The sequence below is a fragment of the Moschus berezovskii genome, chromosome 15 (genome assembly GCF_049115385.1).
Source record: "Moschus berezovskii isolate FMDL1 chromosome 15, NW_MosBer_1.0, whole genome shotgun sequence".
Classification (NCBI taxonomy): Eukaryota; Metazoa; Chordata; class Mammalia; order Artiodactyla; family Moschidae; genus Moschus; species Moschus berezovskii.
Window position 1 is genome coordinate 26,459,621 of NC_142474.1, and position 17,243 is coordinate 26,476,863.

The window sequence follows — 17,243 nt, forward strand, 5'->3', positions numbered from 1 at the left end:
TCCCTGTCCTTCACCATCTCCCGGAGTGTGCCCAAACTCATGTCCATTGAGTCAGTGACGCCGTCCAACCATCTCATCCTCCGTTGCCCCTTCTCCTCTTGCCCTCAATCTTTCCCAGCATCAGGGTCCTTTCTAATGAGTCAGCTCTTTGCATCAGGGGGCCAAAGTATTGGAGCTTCAGCTTCAGCATCAGTCCTTCCAGTGAATATTCAGGGTTGATTTCCTTTAGGATGGATTAGTTTGATCTCCTTGCCGTCCAAGAGATTCTCAAGGGTCTCCTCCAGTAACACAATTCAAAAGCATCGATTCTTTGGTGCTCAGCCTTCTTTATGGTTCAACTCTCACATCTGCACATGACTACTGGTAAACTATGGCTTTGATTAGATGGACCTTTGTTGGCAAAGTGATGTCTCTGCTTTTTAATATGCTATCTAGGTTGGTCATAGCTTTCCTTCCAAGGAAAATATTCTTCACAGCTCCTCCTTGTATGTTCTACGAGTGTATGTACCCAGGACTTTTCCCCCTTCCCCCAGAATAACTGCATCTTAGTGTTTTGTTTGCTTAGTTTCCTATGTATGTGTAATGAATTCAGCCTCCAACTCTGACAGAAGTATAACTCTCTTTAGTACTTTCACATATTGGGTAGCCTGTGATTTTGTGTGTGTGTGTGTGTCTGTGTGTGTGTCTGTGTGTCTGTGTTTTCTTAAAAAGAAAACATCTGCATCCCTTGCTATTCTCTGGACTGATATCTCTCTAGGCCTGCTGCCCAGCTCTCATCCCAAGAGGGCCCTTCCTTCCCTTTCATCTGGGGAGCTTCCTTTGTTCTCTTCTGGGTTGGATTTCTTGTTTTCTGGATCTCTTGCTTTTTTGTTTTACTACCTGCTGAAGGATGTGGTTGCATGTATCCTTTAGCAGCTTTCTAATGGAGAAGTAAGGGTGAGATCATTTTTCTGAGAATTTCGCATTTCTGGAACTGTTCCACTCTGCCCTCCTACTTGGTTGATAGTTTTAGTGGGTATAGTAATCAAGGTTGGAAATCATTTAGAGGATTTTGAAGCATCGTTCACTGATTGCCAGTTTCCAGTGTTGCCCATAAGAAGTCAGAGGCTGTTTTAATGTGTGATCCTTTTTCTACTTCTGGGGGAAATTCTTCAATCTCCAACTTTCTTTTGATTTTTTTTTTCTGTTTATGTATTTATCATTTTCAAGACTTCTTTCTTTTCCAGTTATTCTTATTTGTTTATGGCCAGCTGCTGTTGCTAGATGTATATGCTGCTTTCTTTTCATTGAGGATATTATAGTTCTTTTGTTGTTCCAGAAGCTTCTGTTTTGTTGTTCTATAAGAGAGACTAAAAAATGGTGGTGCTCTTTAAAAGGTTAACATTCTTTTCACTGAGGAAAGTATAGTTTTTGTTGTGGGTCTATCCCCTGCACATCTACAACTTACAACTTGCTTTGGGCTAGGTTTGTGTCTCTACCATTTTGGGGGTTTTCTCAAATGCCTGGTGATCCTTGACCATCCTTAGGTATTTATTTGTTGTTGTTAGTTGCTAAGTCCTGTCTGACTCTTGTTGTGACCCCATGGACTGTAGCCCACCAGACTCCTCTGTCCATGGGATTTCCCAGGCAAGAATACCAAAGTGAGTTGTCGTTCCCTTCTTCAGCGGATCTTCCCTACCAAGGGATCAAACCCGTGTCTCCTGAATTGGCAAGTGGATTCTTTACCACTGAGCCACCAGAGAAGCAGGTATTTTTAGTGAAGCGCTAAAAAGTTGATGGGAAGGTGCATGGGCGAAGGTGGGATTTGTTGAACAGTGGGTTTCAATGAAAGCTAACTCGTTAGGGACCTAACAGATCCTTCGTTGAGGAATTTCTAACTGTTAGTACCTGTAGTTGGTTTCAGTTCAGTTCAGTTCAGTCGCTCAGTTGTGTCCGACTCTTTGCAACCCCATGAATCACAGCACGCCAAGCCTCCCTGTCCATCACCAACTCCCGGAGTTCACTCAAACTCATGTCCATCGAGTCAGTGATGCCATCCAGCCATCTCATTCTCTGTCATCCCCGTCTCCTCCCACTCCCAATCCCTCCTAGCATCAGACTCTTTTTCCAGTGAGTCAACTCGTCGCATGAGGTGGCCAAAATATTGGAGTTTCAGCTTTAGCATCAGTCCTTCCAATGAACACCCAAGATTGATCTCCTTTAGAATGGACTGGTTGGATCTCCTTGCTGGGGCTCATTTCTCTAGAGAGGAATCTTACAATCTCCTGCCCAGTGGCGTAAGTCTGGCCGTCATCCCTTAATAAGGAAGAGAATGTACAGCTTCACTGTTTCATGCGTAGTGTTGTCTTTACTTCATTTTTAGCTTATACATTGTCCTTGCCCTAAATAGTTTCCATGTCCAAAGATACTCTGATTAAACTGCTGGTTGTTAGAGGGGTTAGGGACAGGACCTGGGGGGGCAAAACTCCTTTTATAGACTTGCAAATGGTCCTCCTGTTTTCAGCCCTGCTGCTGTCCTGCTTCTGAGTTGCCTTGGCCCACCAATTCCCTAGCCTTCAGGGCACAAGTGGACACCCCTCTGAGCATCACCTCTCAGCCAACCCACCAGCTCTTTTCTTTGACTTTCTTGTAGCCTGCTACAGAAAGGGGCCCATCCGTGTTTCAGATCCCAGAATTTTATTCTTGTTGGCTGTTGTCTGTTTTCCTTTTTTATCTGTGTGATTTTGTGCCTTTTTATTCTTTTCCTGACATTTACTGGGATTTCAGAAGAAAATAGAGGGAAAAGCATGTGTTCTACATGGCCACTTTAGCCAGAAGCTTGGAAGACCTTCATGGCAGATGCTAAGTCAGTATTTATCGGTCTTATTAAACGGACATGGCTAATTTTAACAGAAGCAATAAACCACTTAAGTTTTTTGTTAATTTATTTTCTCCTGAGGTATTAAAAAATACCAGATTTAGGAGGAAGAGTAGTACGTTACTAACTAATAGACTTTAGGAAATAAATGTGACATCACTGAGAAAAGACCAGCCTCACCGAGTTTCCTCGTTTAAAGCCATTCCTCTTAGACTATGTCGTTGATTCCTCTTGAATCACTGGCCAGTTAGGTCTTTCCTGTTGAAGACGGGTGGTTCCAGGAATTATTATCAGGTTTCAGCTCATTTTGCTCGTGGGGGAACTGGACCAGCAAGAACATGAAGTCTTAGGTGCGTGTGTGCGGCTGAGGGTGTCCTCAGTCTCCGTGACCTCTGGTAAGTATGAGAAACCCGAAATGGATTCTCAGGGGACCCTGTGTCAGGTGCTGTGACACCCCTCTCCTGGGACAGCAGAAAGCAATGGCAAGCCACTCCAGTACTCTTGCCTAGAAAATCCCATGGATGGAGGAGCCTGGTAGGCTGCAGTCCGTGGGGTCGCTAAGGGTCAGACACGACTGAGCGACTTCACTTTCACTTTTCACTTTCACACACTGGAGAAGGAAATGGCAACCTACTCCAGTGTTCTTGCCTGGAGAATCCCAGGGATGGGGGAGCCTGGTGGGCTGCCGTCTATGGGGTCACACAGAGTCGGACACGACTGAAGTGACTTAGCAGCAGCAGCAGCAGAGAGAGTCTGGCTAGTAGAAAAGAGGTATCTTCACGTTCACAGAGTTCTGCTTTGTCCATCTTACTAAATAAACAAACAAAATTCCAAGCTGGTATTTTAAGAATGTGGTTATCATCTTGATGCTTGAATGCAGAGCACTTCCAGGCAGTTCTCAGAGCATTTATTCATTTAATCAGTGTTTATTGAGCCCCCACTCTGTGCCAGGCTCTGTGCCACGCCCAGGGGGACAGTGGGGAACCAGACAGACAAGGGACGGCTGTTAAGGAACTCATACTCTAGAGGAGAGAGTAGTAGTAGTGTAAACCGCTCAGTCATGTCCAACTCTTTGCGACCCCGTGGACTGTAGCCCACCAGACTCCTCTGTCCATGGAATTCTCCAGGCAAGAAGATTGGAGTGGGTTGCCATTCCCTTCTCCAGGGGATCTTCCCAACCCAGGGGTTGAACCTGGGTCTCCTGCATTGCAGGCAGATTCTTTACCACCTGAGCCACCAGGGAAGCCCCTAGAGGAGAGAGGCTGACAAGAAAGAAGGAAACCAACAAATAGGGTATTTGAGATCCTGAAAATTGCTGTGGTGGGATAAAAAGGATGTCCTGGTGGGCAGTGACACAGTGGGGTGAGGTGAGCAGAATGCTCCAGGCAGAGCGGGGAGCAGAGGCAAAGAACCTGAGAGGGACCACATTTGGGACAGCAAGGGGGGCGTCTGGCTGGGGCTGATGGAGGATGGAGGTGGCCAAAGGGGTCTCAGGGGAATCTGGGGGGTCACAGGAGGGTTGGCCTCGAATCTGAAAAGTTGAGTCCTAGGGAATATTGGCAGGTAATTGACTCCCGGGCTTAGGTCCGTGTGATGGGGGTTATGTGTGACAAGGAACTGGCTGTCTGTCACTTAAGGCCATAAGGAACAGACTAGGAGGTCTCACACTGCTGCCCAGGTGACCCCCTCTGAGCAGAGCAGCCCCATCCCAAACGGCTCCACTAATGGCTGGGAGGGTTCCAGGCTGGGCTGGCACTGATGCTGGTCCCTCCCTGCGGCCGGAGGCTCTGCCCCTCCCTGCTCCCGGCTGCGTCATGGGCCCCAGGGACCAGAGCCACTGCATCACCTTGAGCTGTGTGGCTCAGGCCACCTGCACCACTGGGAGACTGAGCACGTTCGTTTAGAGAAAGCAAAGAAATAAGTTCTGTTGATAACCAGCATCTGTTAGTTAATAGGCCTCTGAGAGCTGTAGACAATTTAAACTTTTTATTAAAAAAGAAAAAAGCTCATTTACCCTCCTGGGAGCCTGCGCTATGAAATTATAAACTGCACAGGTTTTTTTTTTTAAACGTGACTGAACATACAATGGAGAACATTAATTTTGTTTTGTTTTGAATGAGAACTGTTGGTTTTACTTTCCTCTCTTCTGATTAAAGCCATTTGAGTTTTCTGTGGAAGGTCCAGACATAACGATAAGGTGAGTCCCCAGCCCTGGAAGAGTCCCCTCAGTCCTCTGGGTCAAAACCCACCCCTCACTGGAGCCCAGAGTCTGGAGAGCTTGGCTTCTTGCCCTGGAGAAAAAAGCCTCGAACTTTCTGTCAGGAATGAGTTGGCTTCCCAGGTGATGCTAATGGTAAAGAACCCGCCTGATAATGCAGCTGTGGATTTGATCCCTGGGTCAGGAAGATCCCCTGGAGGAGAGCATGGCAACCCACTCCAGTATTCTTGCCTAGAGAATCCCATGGACAGAGAGGCCTGATGGGCAATGGTCCATTGGGTCATAAAGTGTCAGACACGACTGAAGCAACTTATCACACACACATCAAATGTTCCAGAACCAGGAAGCCCAGGATGGGAGGGTGCCTTCATCTAGTCCCTGGGGCCCAGAACCTTCTCTCTTCCTCAGCATAGGCTTCCTAATTAGGGGAGGCTCAGTCATGTCCTCCAAAGCAGCCTGAACTGCTTTCTTCAAACACAGTCATGACTCCCACGCCTGCCAGGAACCAGTGCCCCAGTGGGACACCCCGAGTCAGAGGCTCTGCGCTCAGGCTCTTGGGGCCCAGCTGTGGTGGCCTGGGGCTGATCCCTCTCTTCTCCAAGCCTGGATTCTCTCTGCAAGTTGCAGATGTCCCACCCTACACTGTGGGGTGCCCCCCTCATGGGATGCCTCACTGGGCACGTGGCAGTGCATTCTTTGCTGGTGAAGGTTAACTGGGGTCACCAGCCTTGGTTTACCCAACCATATTCATTCAGGTTCTACTGAGCACCAGGTATGGGTGTAACAGTCGGAAAAGATCCCAGTGACTGACTCAGTCCTTTCCTCGAGGCAGAGAATCAGTTCAGTTCAGTTCAGTTCAGTCGCTCAGTTGTGTCCGACTCTTTGCAACCCCATGAATCACAGCACGCCAGGCCTCCCTGTCCATCACCAACTCCCGGAGTTCACTCAAACTCATGTCCATTGAGTCGGTGATGCCATCCAGCCATCTCATTCTCTGTTGTCCCCTTCTCCTCCTGCCCCCAATCCCTCCCAGCATCAGAGTCTTTTTCAGTGAGTCAACTCTTCCATGAGGTGGCCAAAGTATTGGAGTTTCAGCTTTAGCATCAGTCCTTCCAATGAACACCCAGGATTGATCTCCTTTAGAATGGACTGGTTGGATATGGAACAACAGACTGGTTCCAAGTAGGAAAAGGAGTACGTCAAGGTTGTATATTGTCACCCTGCTTATTTAACTATATGCAGAATACATCATGAGGAACGCTGGGCTGGAAGAAGCACAAGCTGGAATCAAGATTGCCGGGAAAAATATCAATAATCTCAGATATGCAGATGACAGCACCCTTATGGCAGAAAGTGAAGAGGAACTCAAAAGCCTCTTGATGAAAGTGAAAGACGAGAGTGAAAAGGTTGGCTTGAAGCTCAACATTCAGAAAACAAAGATCATGGCATCTGGTCCCATCACTTCATGGGAAATAGATGGGGAAACAGTGGAAACAGTGTCAGACTTTATTTTGGGGGGCTCCAAAATCACTGTGGATGCTGATTGCAGCCAGGAAATTAAAAGATGCTTACTCCTTGGAAGGGAAGTTATGACCAACCTAGATAGCATATTAAAAAGCAGAGACATTACTTTGCCAACAAAGGTCCGTCTAGTTAAGGCTATGGTTTTTCCAGTGGTCATGTATGGATGTGAGAGTTGGACTGTGAAGAAAGCTGAGTGCCGAAGAATTAATGCTTTTGAACTGTGGTGCTGGAGAAGACTCTTGAGAGTCCCTTGGACTGCAAGGAGATCCAACCAGTCCATTCTAAAGGAGGCAGAGAATAAACATGAATAAATCTGACAGTGATCAGCAAGCATTATAAGGAACATAAAGCAGAGTGATGGGGTGGATAGAGAAGAGAGCAGGAAACGGAGGCTGCTTTGGGGGTTGGGGTGGAATATTAATGTGGCTTCTCCAAAGAGGTAGCATGCAGTCTGAGATGTGAATGAATGGAGTCGCTTCTCTGTGGATCTGGGGGAGGAGGCACCGGGCGGCAGCAATGACACATGCAAAGGTCCTGGGGCAGGAAACAGCTTGGTGTGGTCAGGAGACAGAAACACACCCAGGGCAGCCAGCACAGCCAGTGGTATGTCCAGACCTGGGATTTTATTCTGTGTATGCTGGAAGCCCCTGGAGAGCTTTAATTAGCACAGGGCAGTGGTGTGAACTGAAGAAGCAGCACAGAGAGAGCCAGGGTTCACCTCCACTGGTTTTATTCTCTTTCACATGTTCTCCACAAGATACTTCACTTCCTTTCTTTAGAACCATAATCCCCTTGGTTGACTTTAATAACCAGCAGGAACATTTTTCAGGCTGTTTAATTTTATTAAAAGATTCAAATTTGATGATAAATGGCAGTATGGCTGCCTCAAGCCTTGGATACAAGACTTGCTCAGCCGTGGACATGTTCCCGCCACCCACCCTCATCCTCATCAGGAACACAGACACACACAAGCCCCACCGTGATGCAGTCTGAGACTATAAATAATCTAATTATTTCTTATACTTTGGTAAATATGCCAGGAACACGCATAGCTCTCTGAGACCTATAGAGAATATTAACTTTGTGGTTTTTTTTCTTTTTTTTCAAAGAAGAATGGTTAGATAAGTTAGCAATTTCAGCGGACTGATTGAACCCCACACTGTTGAACAGAGGACAAGGGCCTCCCTCTGAAAGCATCATTAGCCTCACAGACAATTGTTCAAGATCTGCGATAAGAGCCAGAGATAGATAGGATTCAGGCAGATGAAGAGGGGCGTGACTCATCAGCACAGCGTCCCGGAAACCCTTGAGCCTACCAGGAGGCCAGTTTATTCTGCGGTGTACAGACGAGGCCCTGGGAACACAGGCAGGGTCCCTGGAGAGGCACAGCCTGTCCCCACCACGATGACAGCTCCCTCTGAACTGAGAGCATGGGCACAGCAGCACTGCAGCGGGCAGGCTGGGCACAGCGTGGCTCTCCACCTCATCCTCCAAACACTGCTGGGCAGCCCAGCGACCCTTGGATGGTCCCAGAGATGCACCGGAGGTTTCTCTCCCTCCTTGTCAGCCAAGCACAGGGAATTTTGAAAACATAGGATGCCAGTGCAGGCCTAATTACAAAGCACGTTAGTGTTACCGCTGTCATTAGTATTAATTACTTTCCAAAGGCCGCAAACACTGCTTTCCTCCAAAGACCTGGCCCCGGCTGCTAGCTCCACGCACTGGCGTACGGGGTGGGCAAGGGAGGCCAAGCTTCTAGGCTCAGATGGGGCTGCCTTGATTTGCTCACTGGCCCAGGAGGGCTCAGTTTCTCTGCACACACTGTTGACAGCTTGAGGCCTGACTTGCAGAAGCACAGGTGGGTGCAGACAAACGCCAGCAGTCACAACTCAAGAAAGCCGAGTTGCCCCCAAAGAGAGACGAGCCCCTGCTGGCGAGCTGAGATGTGCTGAAAGCCCGAAGCAGCATCTTTAATTCATGGCTTGGTTTTGAGTTGGTATTGCTAAATGCAAATTAATAATCTTTAAACAACAACCCACAGACTCAGGAGAACTGTGGCAGCATGCACGCGGAGAACCGTGTTCCCAGTTCACTGAATCCCGGGGCTCCAGGAGAGAACTGGGGCACCATCGGGCAGGGAGATAGGCATAGTCCACTCCTCGGACTACCCAGGAAAATCAGAGTGAGCGTGTGGAAACTCGGAACAGATGACTTTGCTGCCAGGCCTGAGACTGTGGTCGTGACTTAAGTTGCTGGCCGTGGTGCAGACCCTGCAGGTGCTGAGCTGACGCAGCCAGGCTGTGTCACTGTCCAGGACAGCCATGGGTGGAGGAATCCATGGGCCAGACGAGTGTCCAGAGGCACCGTCTGGAAGTATATACCGATTTCACAACCACTGGAGGAAGGCCGGCCTGAGAACCAGGAGTAGGACGGGGAGAGGGGCCACGTGGGGACACGGTGTCCCACCGTGGGCAGGTGTCTGCAGCTGAGCCCCGTGCTTCGGGGAGAAGCCTGAGGCCTCGTTGTCACAGAGCACCAGGGGTACCTGATAGGATGTGGGCCGCTTCTCCGGAGTGTCAGGACTCGAGCCATCGGTGGGCCTTTGTCCGATGAAGAGCAGGCTTTGCCCAAGGGGGTCCCGCTCCATCCTGAACAGCTCATACTCCACGTGGGGCAGCCTGATGCCCAGTGGCAGGCACCCATTGGTGGCAGTGATGTCCCGCTCGGCTCCCAGGGCCCAAGCCCCCGGGCCCCCGCAGCTGCTCGGATCAGAAAAGTTGAGCATGGCCGTGGTGACCCGGTCCATGGGGGTGACGCGGGCCCTCGTGACCTGGAACACCAGCTCAGTGCCACCTCGAACCTTGATGGACGGCGTGCCCTCGGTGTAGCGGCCGGCCGCGTAGACAGTGAAGGTGGGCTGCCGGCAGGTGGGGTCTGAGAAGTGGTGGTAATACCCTTCCCAGGAGCGGTTGTGCCCATTGAAGGTGAAGAGCCTGGTGAGGAAGAGCACGGCGGGGCGCACCTCGCACCCGGGGCTGACCCAGCGGCCGCCCAGGCGCAGAGGCAGGGCCGCCTGGGGGGGCAGCATGGGCGGGTGGTGCTCATCAGAGCGGGCGATGAGGCTGCAGGCTGGACAGGGGTGGGCATGGTGCTGGCAGAGACAAAGGGGAAGAGGTGGCGTCAGAGGTGGGGTGCCAGGGTGTGCCTGGAGTGGGCTGGCTCGTGATCCCACCCCCGGCACCCATCACTTCCTTCATTCCCGCCTCCAGCCCCATGGTCACTTTACTCTTCTTGGACCTGTGTCAGCTCTCCCTCTAGGCCTTTGCACCCGCTGCTGCTTCTACCTGAACCCACCTTCCCCTCCGCCCTGGCACGTGGCCTGACTGCCCTCTTCCCAACCTCTAAGTCTCAGCTCAGAGACCGGCCTCAGAGAGACCTCTTCTGACCTCGCCTTGGATGGTGGTCCTCAGAGATGCATCATCCCCTCTTTCCTCTTCTCTCCGCGCCTACCCCTTCATTGGACAGGAAGCTCCAGAGAGCCAGACTGTCTCTCCCTGGCTGTTCCACCCCAAGCCAAGCAAGGTTCCTGTTCACAGCAGGTGTATTGGGTGAAGGAAGGAAGGAGAGCTGGAACTTGTATCCTGGGATTTGAAAGGAGGTGTCCTTTCCCACACCTGGCCTGCTTGGTCCTGAAATTTGACCATTAACCTTTACTATCCTTCTTGGCTGTAGTTATTCCCTTCACTCCCAACTCTTTGTTAGGTGCTTCCTAAGAGCCAAGGGCTGTGCTGAGCGCTTTCCATGCGCTGTTACTTCAGAGCCGCTAAAATTCTCATGCCCCCAGAACCCACTTGCTGAGGGTCTGTGCTGAGGTGATTGAAAAGTTGGCAAAGTGATGAGACACAAAGATGTTCATTCCTGTGTTGTTTAGAACTGGAAACCCAGCCCCGCTGCACCGTCAGGGGAGGTCACAGTCCTCAGTTGTCTGAGGCTGTGGGTTTGTTTTCCTCTCGCTTTGGCCTTATTTACAGTTGCCTCTGCCTTATAAATTCTCATGAGTTGGGTTTACAGTAAAACACGTCAACAGGAAGCAGATGTTGAACCAAATTGCGTGGGAGGAGTCAGTCTGCTTTTGGAGTGAAAAAGCTCAGTCCAGGCCAAGAAGAAACAAGATACTGACTTCTTTTTTTTTTTTTTTTAAAGGGAGCTGCTGCCCAGTTTTAGTTGACAGCATCATTCTGAAAGGTAAATGTCCCGGAACAGCCTCTTGTCAAAGTAAGCATCTCTAGCTTTAGCTGCTCCAGAAGGGGACTCAGGGCCAAGGGTGTACAACAGGGCTGGGAAGGGAAATGCTTCTTGAGGGTCCAGCTGGGAAAACAGATCCAGTTTTTTTTTCTTGCCAAAAAAACACACAAACACCCATATTTCCACAGATTGCCGCTGGGTGAATCTAATGCCAAAGAAGGGGCATTTGGGAGTTCTGGTTTAGAAAGGAAATATTGGATGAGTGAGAACTTTTTTTTTTTCTATTTTGGATTGCTACATTATAAGCTCTTCTTGTTTATTTCTATGATGAACCTACACTTGCCCAGAATTCCATTTCTATCATACAGAAAATGATATTCTTTTTGTTTTGGGGGATTTTGACCCAGAGGACCTGAAAGCCCTTGGCAATGCTAAATAAATGGCTACAGAAATGTTTGTAACAAAGAAGCAAGAAAGCTGGGTAGTTAGTTGGAGTGCTGGTATTTGGAATGCTGGCTGATAGGAGTATCCTCTAATTTAGGCATTTTAACCCACATTCCAATTGTTGTTACACTAATGTGTATTGACAGGACATAATGTATTATATCAAAATAATCTCTGGGCTGCCTTTTTCCCTCAAAAGATACCTTCTGCATACAAGCTATCTGGGGATGCTGGCTGATGACCTGGGGCAACCAGTCCTCTGCAATGGCAGAGACAAATGGAGAACAAGCAAGACTGGAAGGTGACAGGGGGCGAGAGACAGCACTTCCTTCTCCGATGTTCTGGAGGAGGGTGGCAGGAAATACCCATCTCCCTCAGAAACCTTCCCGGGCACCACTGTGCACAGGTCCGGAGTTGCATGTGTTAATACACGAGACACCGGCCAGCAGAATTCACACTTGTGTGCAAGACAAACTCCTTCTGATTTAAGCTTGCTACATAAAGTTATACCAACAACACAGAGCAGTTTCTAATTAACCCCTAGAGGTGACACCAGGCTTAGATGATTTTGGTCGATTAGGACTCTATACCCAGGCAATGAATTTGTGGATCAAATTGGCTTTAAATTAACTTCTAAAAATGTTCATATTTACCATCTGGTTTGGGTTGTGGGCAAGGCCTGGGACCCAGAGAGCTTAAGATAATGACTAATTCGTTACTTGGGAGTTTATCTGCCGTGTATCCATCTTTGAATTTATCTTCCTTTTTCTTTTTCTATGGGGAGGGGGCAGTTGGTGAGAAGACATTTAATTTAATGTCTGCACATCTGGCCTGCCAGCCTCGGCTCACATGCACGTGTGTCCTGCTTAGCAATCGCACTGCAGGTTGCACAGGTACCCTGGGTGGTCAGGCAGCAGAAGGACAAGTGTGTGGCCCCAGGGGTGGTGTCGTCCTCCGCGCCTTGGGGTCCTTTCTCTCTGTGTCCGGAGCAGACTGCCCTCCTAATGAGGTGATGAGTGCCAGTAATCACCCTACCGCCAGCACTTTCTCCGCTCTGAGAAGGATGGACATCAGAGCGGCCTGGAACATTGGCTGGCAAACAGAATTGTTTCGAGGTCATGAAAAGAACTCGGGCTGATTTTCTGATTGTGAGAACTTCTTATTGTGCTTCCTCCCAGATCCTGAGTTGGGAGGAGGAAGAGGGAGAAGGAGACAGAGCAGAGGGTGCCCTCACCTCCTGCCACCCCCCCCCAACACACAGTGGATGTTTCGCCTCATCTGATTTAATTCCTTAAGTGTCTAGTATACAGCAGGCACTCAATACACGCTGAATGTGTGAGGGTTGCCTGTGGGTTCAAAGTGCACTTGATAAGGATACCTGAACGATTTTCACTTTTGAAAAATATCCCTTGGATATCTCTTACAGACATTCTTAACCCAGCATCCTAACCTTGACTTCATTTTTACTAACCTCAACCTAAACTCAAAAGAATTAAAAACTCTTCTAATTGTGAGAGTGGGCAGCAAAGCCCTATAGCCCTGTGGCTTCAGTGCCCCCCAATCCCCCAGTTCATAGACCAACGTTTATGGGCCCAGCAAGTGTGCCAGCCTCTGGGCTCTGGGTGGGGACACAGAGGGGCACAGGGCTTCCCCCTTGCAGAGGATCCAGTGCTGCAGGGGCAAGGCAGTCAACCTGCAAATAAACAGTGCAGCCCTGAGTGTGTGCAGAGTGGGTATGGGAGGGGAGAGCCGAGCAGAGACCTGAGATACAGGGACCTGCACCATCCCAGCAGGGGCAGGAAAGAACCCTCCAGAGTCCAGGAGGACCAGACTCAAGAAGGCAGCCCAGGAGTTCCTGCTGGAAAAAGCCAGCAGAGGGAAGAGCATACACAAAGGTCCTGAGGTCAGAAGACCAGCGTGGGGTTGGGGTAGGGGGGAAAGAGGGCTCCTGGCAGGGACAGGCCCCACAGGCTCTCAGAACTCACCCTCCCCGGGCCCCAGACTCACCAGGGCGCTCTGCAGCGGACGCTGGTAGCCGGTGGGCCGGTAGTGCCGCCGCTCGGCCCGGTCGGTGTGGATGTCCCCCAGGAAGAGCTCCTCCACCAGGCGAGGCGCGGCCCGGGGCTCGGGCAGCAAGCGGCGCTGCACGCGCACCAGGCTGAGCTCGTGCATGGTGAAGCCCAGGACGGCCGCGCAGTCACGCTCAGCCCCGGCACCCAGCAGCTCGTACAGGGCCCCAGGCAGCCAAGCCCGCGCCGGGGGCAGGCGGTGCGCGCAGTCCCGGCCCGCTTTACTGTGGTCCAGGCGCCTGGCCAGGTCAAGCAGGGCGCGGCGGCTGTGGAAGACGATGCCCACCTTGTGCAGGTGGTAGTCGGCCTCCGTGGCGCCGCGGGTGACCCAGGAGGCCCGGCGCAGGCGTACCCGGCCCTTGATGAGCAGCGAGTGGGCAGGCTCGCTGCACGAGGGGTCCCGGTAATAGAACTGGTAGGCGCGGAACAGGCGGTTGGGGTAGAAAGTATAGGAGCGGGTGAGGAACTCGGGTCCTGGGCGCACCTCGCAGCTGCGGGGCAGAGGGAGAGGGGGTGCAGAGCAGTGAGCTGAGCTCGTGCAAGGTGAAGCCCAGGGCGGCTCCGGGCTCCACCTCCCGCAGCCTTCCTCTCGGGCCTGCAGGCTCGGTTCCCTCTACTGCCCTCTGCCCCACTCTGCATGCTGGGGGCCTTTCCCTCTTGCCTTATGGTCTCAACAGAAGCTTTCCTTCCATTCGGTCCTAAGCACCTTTTTCAGCCGACATCTACCCCCTTCTGGCCTGGGTCCCCCAGGGATACCCATTGGTCCAGCAAACACAGGCTTTGCAGCCAGAGGCCCCTGGTTCAAATTCCATTTCAGTCCCTCATGAGGAGTGTGACCCAGGATGACGCCCAGCTTCTTCCTCTGGACTCAGGCATCAGATCCACAGGCTGGGCTCCCAGGGAGCAGCCAGCACAGTGACGGCAGCTGGGAGGTGTTTAAGAAATGGGGGCTCCTTTGCTTTGTGTGGGGAACCCTGTGCTCTGAGCTCCAGGAGGCAGCGTCCTGCCTATTCTCTCCCCAGTGGATTCCTGGCACCTGCTCCAGGACCAGGCACACACTGGATCCCCCAACCCTGGTCCTCACTGAGTGACTCATGAATGATGAGCACTTACATTGTCTCCCCATTTGCTAAGCTGACCGCCACCGCCCCCCCACCCCAAACCAGGTTTCATCCAGGTCTGTGACAGACTTGTTGATCTAAACTGGAGGGGTCAGCAAACTTTTCATGGAAAGGGTCAGACCATAACTGTTTTCTTTGTGGCCGGGTGGTCTTTGTTGCAATTACTCAAGATTATGGTCTTGGAGCCAAAGTAGCCAGAGACAGTACTGTATGTAATGGGTGTGGTTGTGTGCCAATAAAGCTTTATTTACAAAGCCAGCCCTGGTCCTCAGGCCTTATTCTGCTGGTGATGAAAACAGGACTCCTGGACCCTGTCACACCCTGGGCTGGGGTCAGGGAGCATCTGGGACTTTCCCATGGGGGCTCAGCTGGGGTGGACGGTGGACGAGTGCCCCCACAAACAGGCAGTACCTGGACTGTTATTTTCTCAGTATTTTTCATACTAGGGCTGCTGGAGCAGGAGAAACATGTTGTCACCAACCTTTTCTTTCTATCCTATGTCTTTAACACCAACCTCCCCTTTCTCCCAAAGCAAACAGACTCGGGGCCTTAGGCAGGCAGTGAGAGAATCGGGTGAGAACTTAATGATGTTGTTTTGTTTTCAGACTTTCTTTTTGTGGTTACCTCCATATCCATAGTGATATTACACTTCCTTTAAAACAGAATCACAGTACTGTAAATGTGTACAGTATAGCAATTATGCCCCAATAAAGCTGTAAAAATACATGAATGTATTTACACCAACAAAAGCAAGTTGGTTTAAAGAAGAATCGTAAGGAAATCATAAAGATTCTTCTTAAGAAGAATCGTAGGAAGAACTACCACCTGTAAGAATCAGTACAGGTGGTAGATAAACATGGAGAGCAGTGACTCGCCCCAGCGTGGGGAGATTTGCCCAAGGGAAGGTAGCAGGTTGCACTAGATGTCTTTGTGGTTCTCAGACTCTGGGTCCTTCCCTGTGCTGCTCCCAGAAAGCAGCAGACCCTGTCTGAAGGGTACAATGGAGGACTTTCTAGGAAGAAAATACTAGAAGCTTCTAGAACTATCTGGACTGCTGTTGTCCCAGGGCAAGAACAGCCTGAAGCCAGCCCCCTTCCTCCCCATGTTGTCTCACAGTGACCCTGGCCAGTGATGCCTGAATCCCACCTGGCCCGTGGACCCGAGGTGGGAGTAGAGCCTGGGAATGCATCCAGAGCAACTTTGCAGATCTCAAGTTCCCACCCACCCCAGGGAGCTGCTAGCAGATGTTTGGCAGCGGAAATTTCCCCTTGACCTCAGGAGGTGCATGGAGGACGTGCAAAGTCCAGTCCTTGACTCCAGAGTGGGACTAACCCAAGGGGATGGTGGGTGAGGACACTGCCTGCCTTCTCTCTGACCCTGGGAGGGAGGACTCCCCTGGCTGCCTCACCAGTGAGGGCAGATTGCAAAGTCCACCCCTCAGAGCAGCAGTGGGGCCTCTGAAACATCAGATGAGACTATCAGGTTAAAAGGAGAATTGGGTGGATGGGCAGGACTTTTGGGCCCTCTCTGGATGGCTCCTTCTGGCCTCCTAGGCTCACTCTGGGGAGGGTGACAAGCAAGCCCGTGCCTGGGCAGCCTCTGGACGACTGGATGAACTGTGCCTGTTTCACAGATGTGAACACAGAGGCTCAGGGCAAGGTCTCCCAGCCCAGGGGTCTGTGGTCAGTATGACCCTCGGGTCTTACCCAGTGGAGATCCAGGGCCCGTCCAGACGTGGGGGCAGCAGCGCGGTGACCGGGGCTCTGTTGGGCAGGGGCTGCTGGCAGCGTGGTTCCCAGTGTAGGCGGCCCGCCCCTGACATCCCAGCTGCCTCTGCAGTGCGGGCTGCAAAGCAGACAGACCCAGGTCAGCGATCTAGGCACACCCTGGTTCTCTAGCTGACTGCCCCCCCCACCCCGGCTCAGGGAGCAGCAGAGAGCTAGGAAAGGGTCTGTGCCCACTGGCACCTCCTCCTGTGGCCAAGTGCCACTGGGCGGTTGTGGAAAGGCCCTGCACCAGGGGCAGGAGGCAGCCAGGACCCAGACAGAGGAGCTGGACAGTGGGACTGCCATCCTCTCCCCTACGAGCCCAGGTCCAGGTTCAGCTTGACCTCTGCCCACCGGAGCAGCCAGACCGGCACCTGTGCCTCGCGGCCACTCCCTTCGTGGTCTCTCGGTGGTGCCAGGTCCAGGCATTGTCCATCCCCACATGGGTGGACAAGGAAGGCCCTGGGTACATGGTGATGCTCAGGATGTGTGTGGTAGGGCCTGGGCTGAGGCACGAGGTCATTAGAGGGGTGGTGGGGGTGGGGGACTCAGAGGCCTCAGGGAAGAGGGCCCCCTGCTCTCTCCAGGGACCCCTCCCTCCCCCGCCAGATATGATCGTCTCGTGGAGACCAGACAGGCCTGGCCAGATCTTCACTTCTAGGAGTGGCTCGGAGGTAAGAGCACCAGGGCCTTCATCTGCTAAAGAGCAGCAATTCCCCTGGAAACTGTCATCCCCACTCAGAGAGGCGGGCTTGACGTGGCCCAGATGCGGGAGGCTGTAAGCTTGGTGGTGAGCAGCGTCCAAATGTTACAGCCGCTGCAACCCGCTGGCCCCACTCCATCGTCCGCCTTCCCAGGGTGTTTCCCCCAACACCGCACCAGGTTCAGGAAAGGCACTCGGGCCAGGAGGCTTGGGGTCCCCTCCTCACCCCTTTGCAGCAGTCTTCTGGGGCCCCCAAGCTGTCTGCTCTCCCTTGGCCTGCCAGAATGGATTCCTCA

The 17,243-nt window shown here is 51.7% G+C and overlaps 1 protein-coding gene across 1 annotated transcript in view; it reads right to left on the reverse strand.

Moving 5' to 3' along the window:
* Positions 1-8,985: 8,985 nt before the first annotated feature.
* Positions 8,986-17,243, reverse strand: part of APCDD1L (APC down-regulated 1 like) — a 50,829-nt gene continuing 42,571 nt past the window's right edge. Inside the window, exons 2-4 of the mRNA XM_088844393.1 lie at positions 16,185-16,323; positions 13,296-13,848; positions 8,986-9,750 (exon numbers count right to left, since the gene is read on the reverse strand). Coding sequence (XP_088700519.1) covers positions 8,986-9,750; positions 13,296-13,848; positions 16,185-16,323 — 1,457 coding nt within the window. The remainder of the gene's footprint in view (positions 9,751-13,295; positions 13,849-16,184; positions 16,324-17,243) is intronic.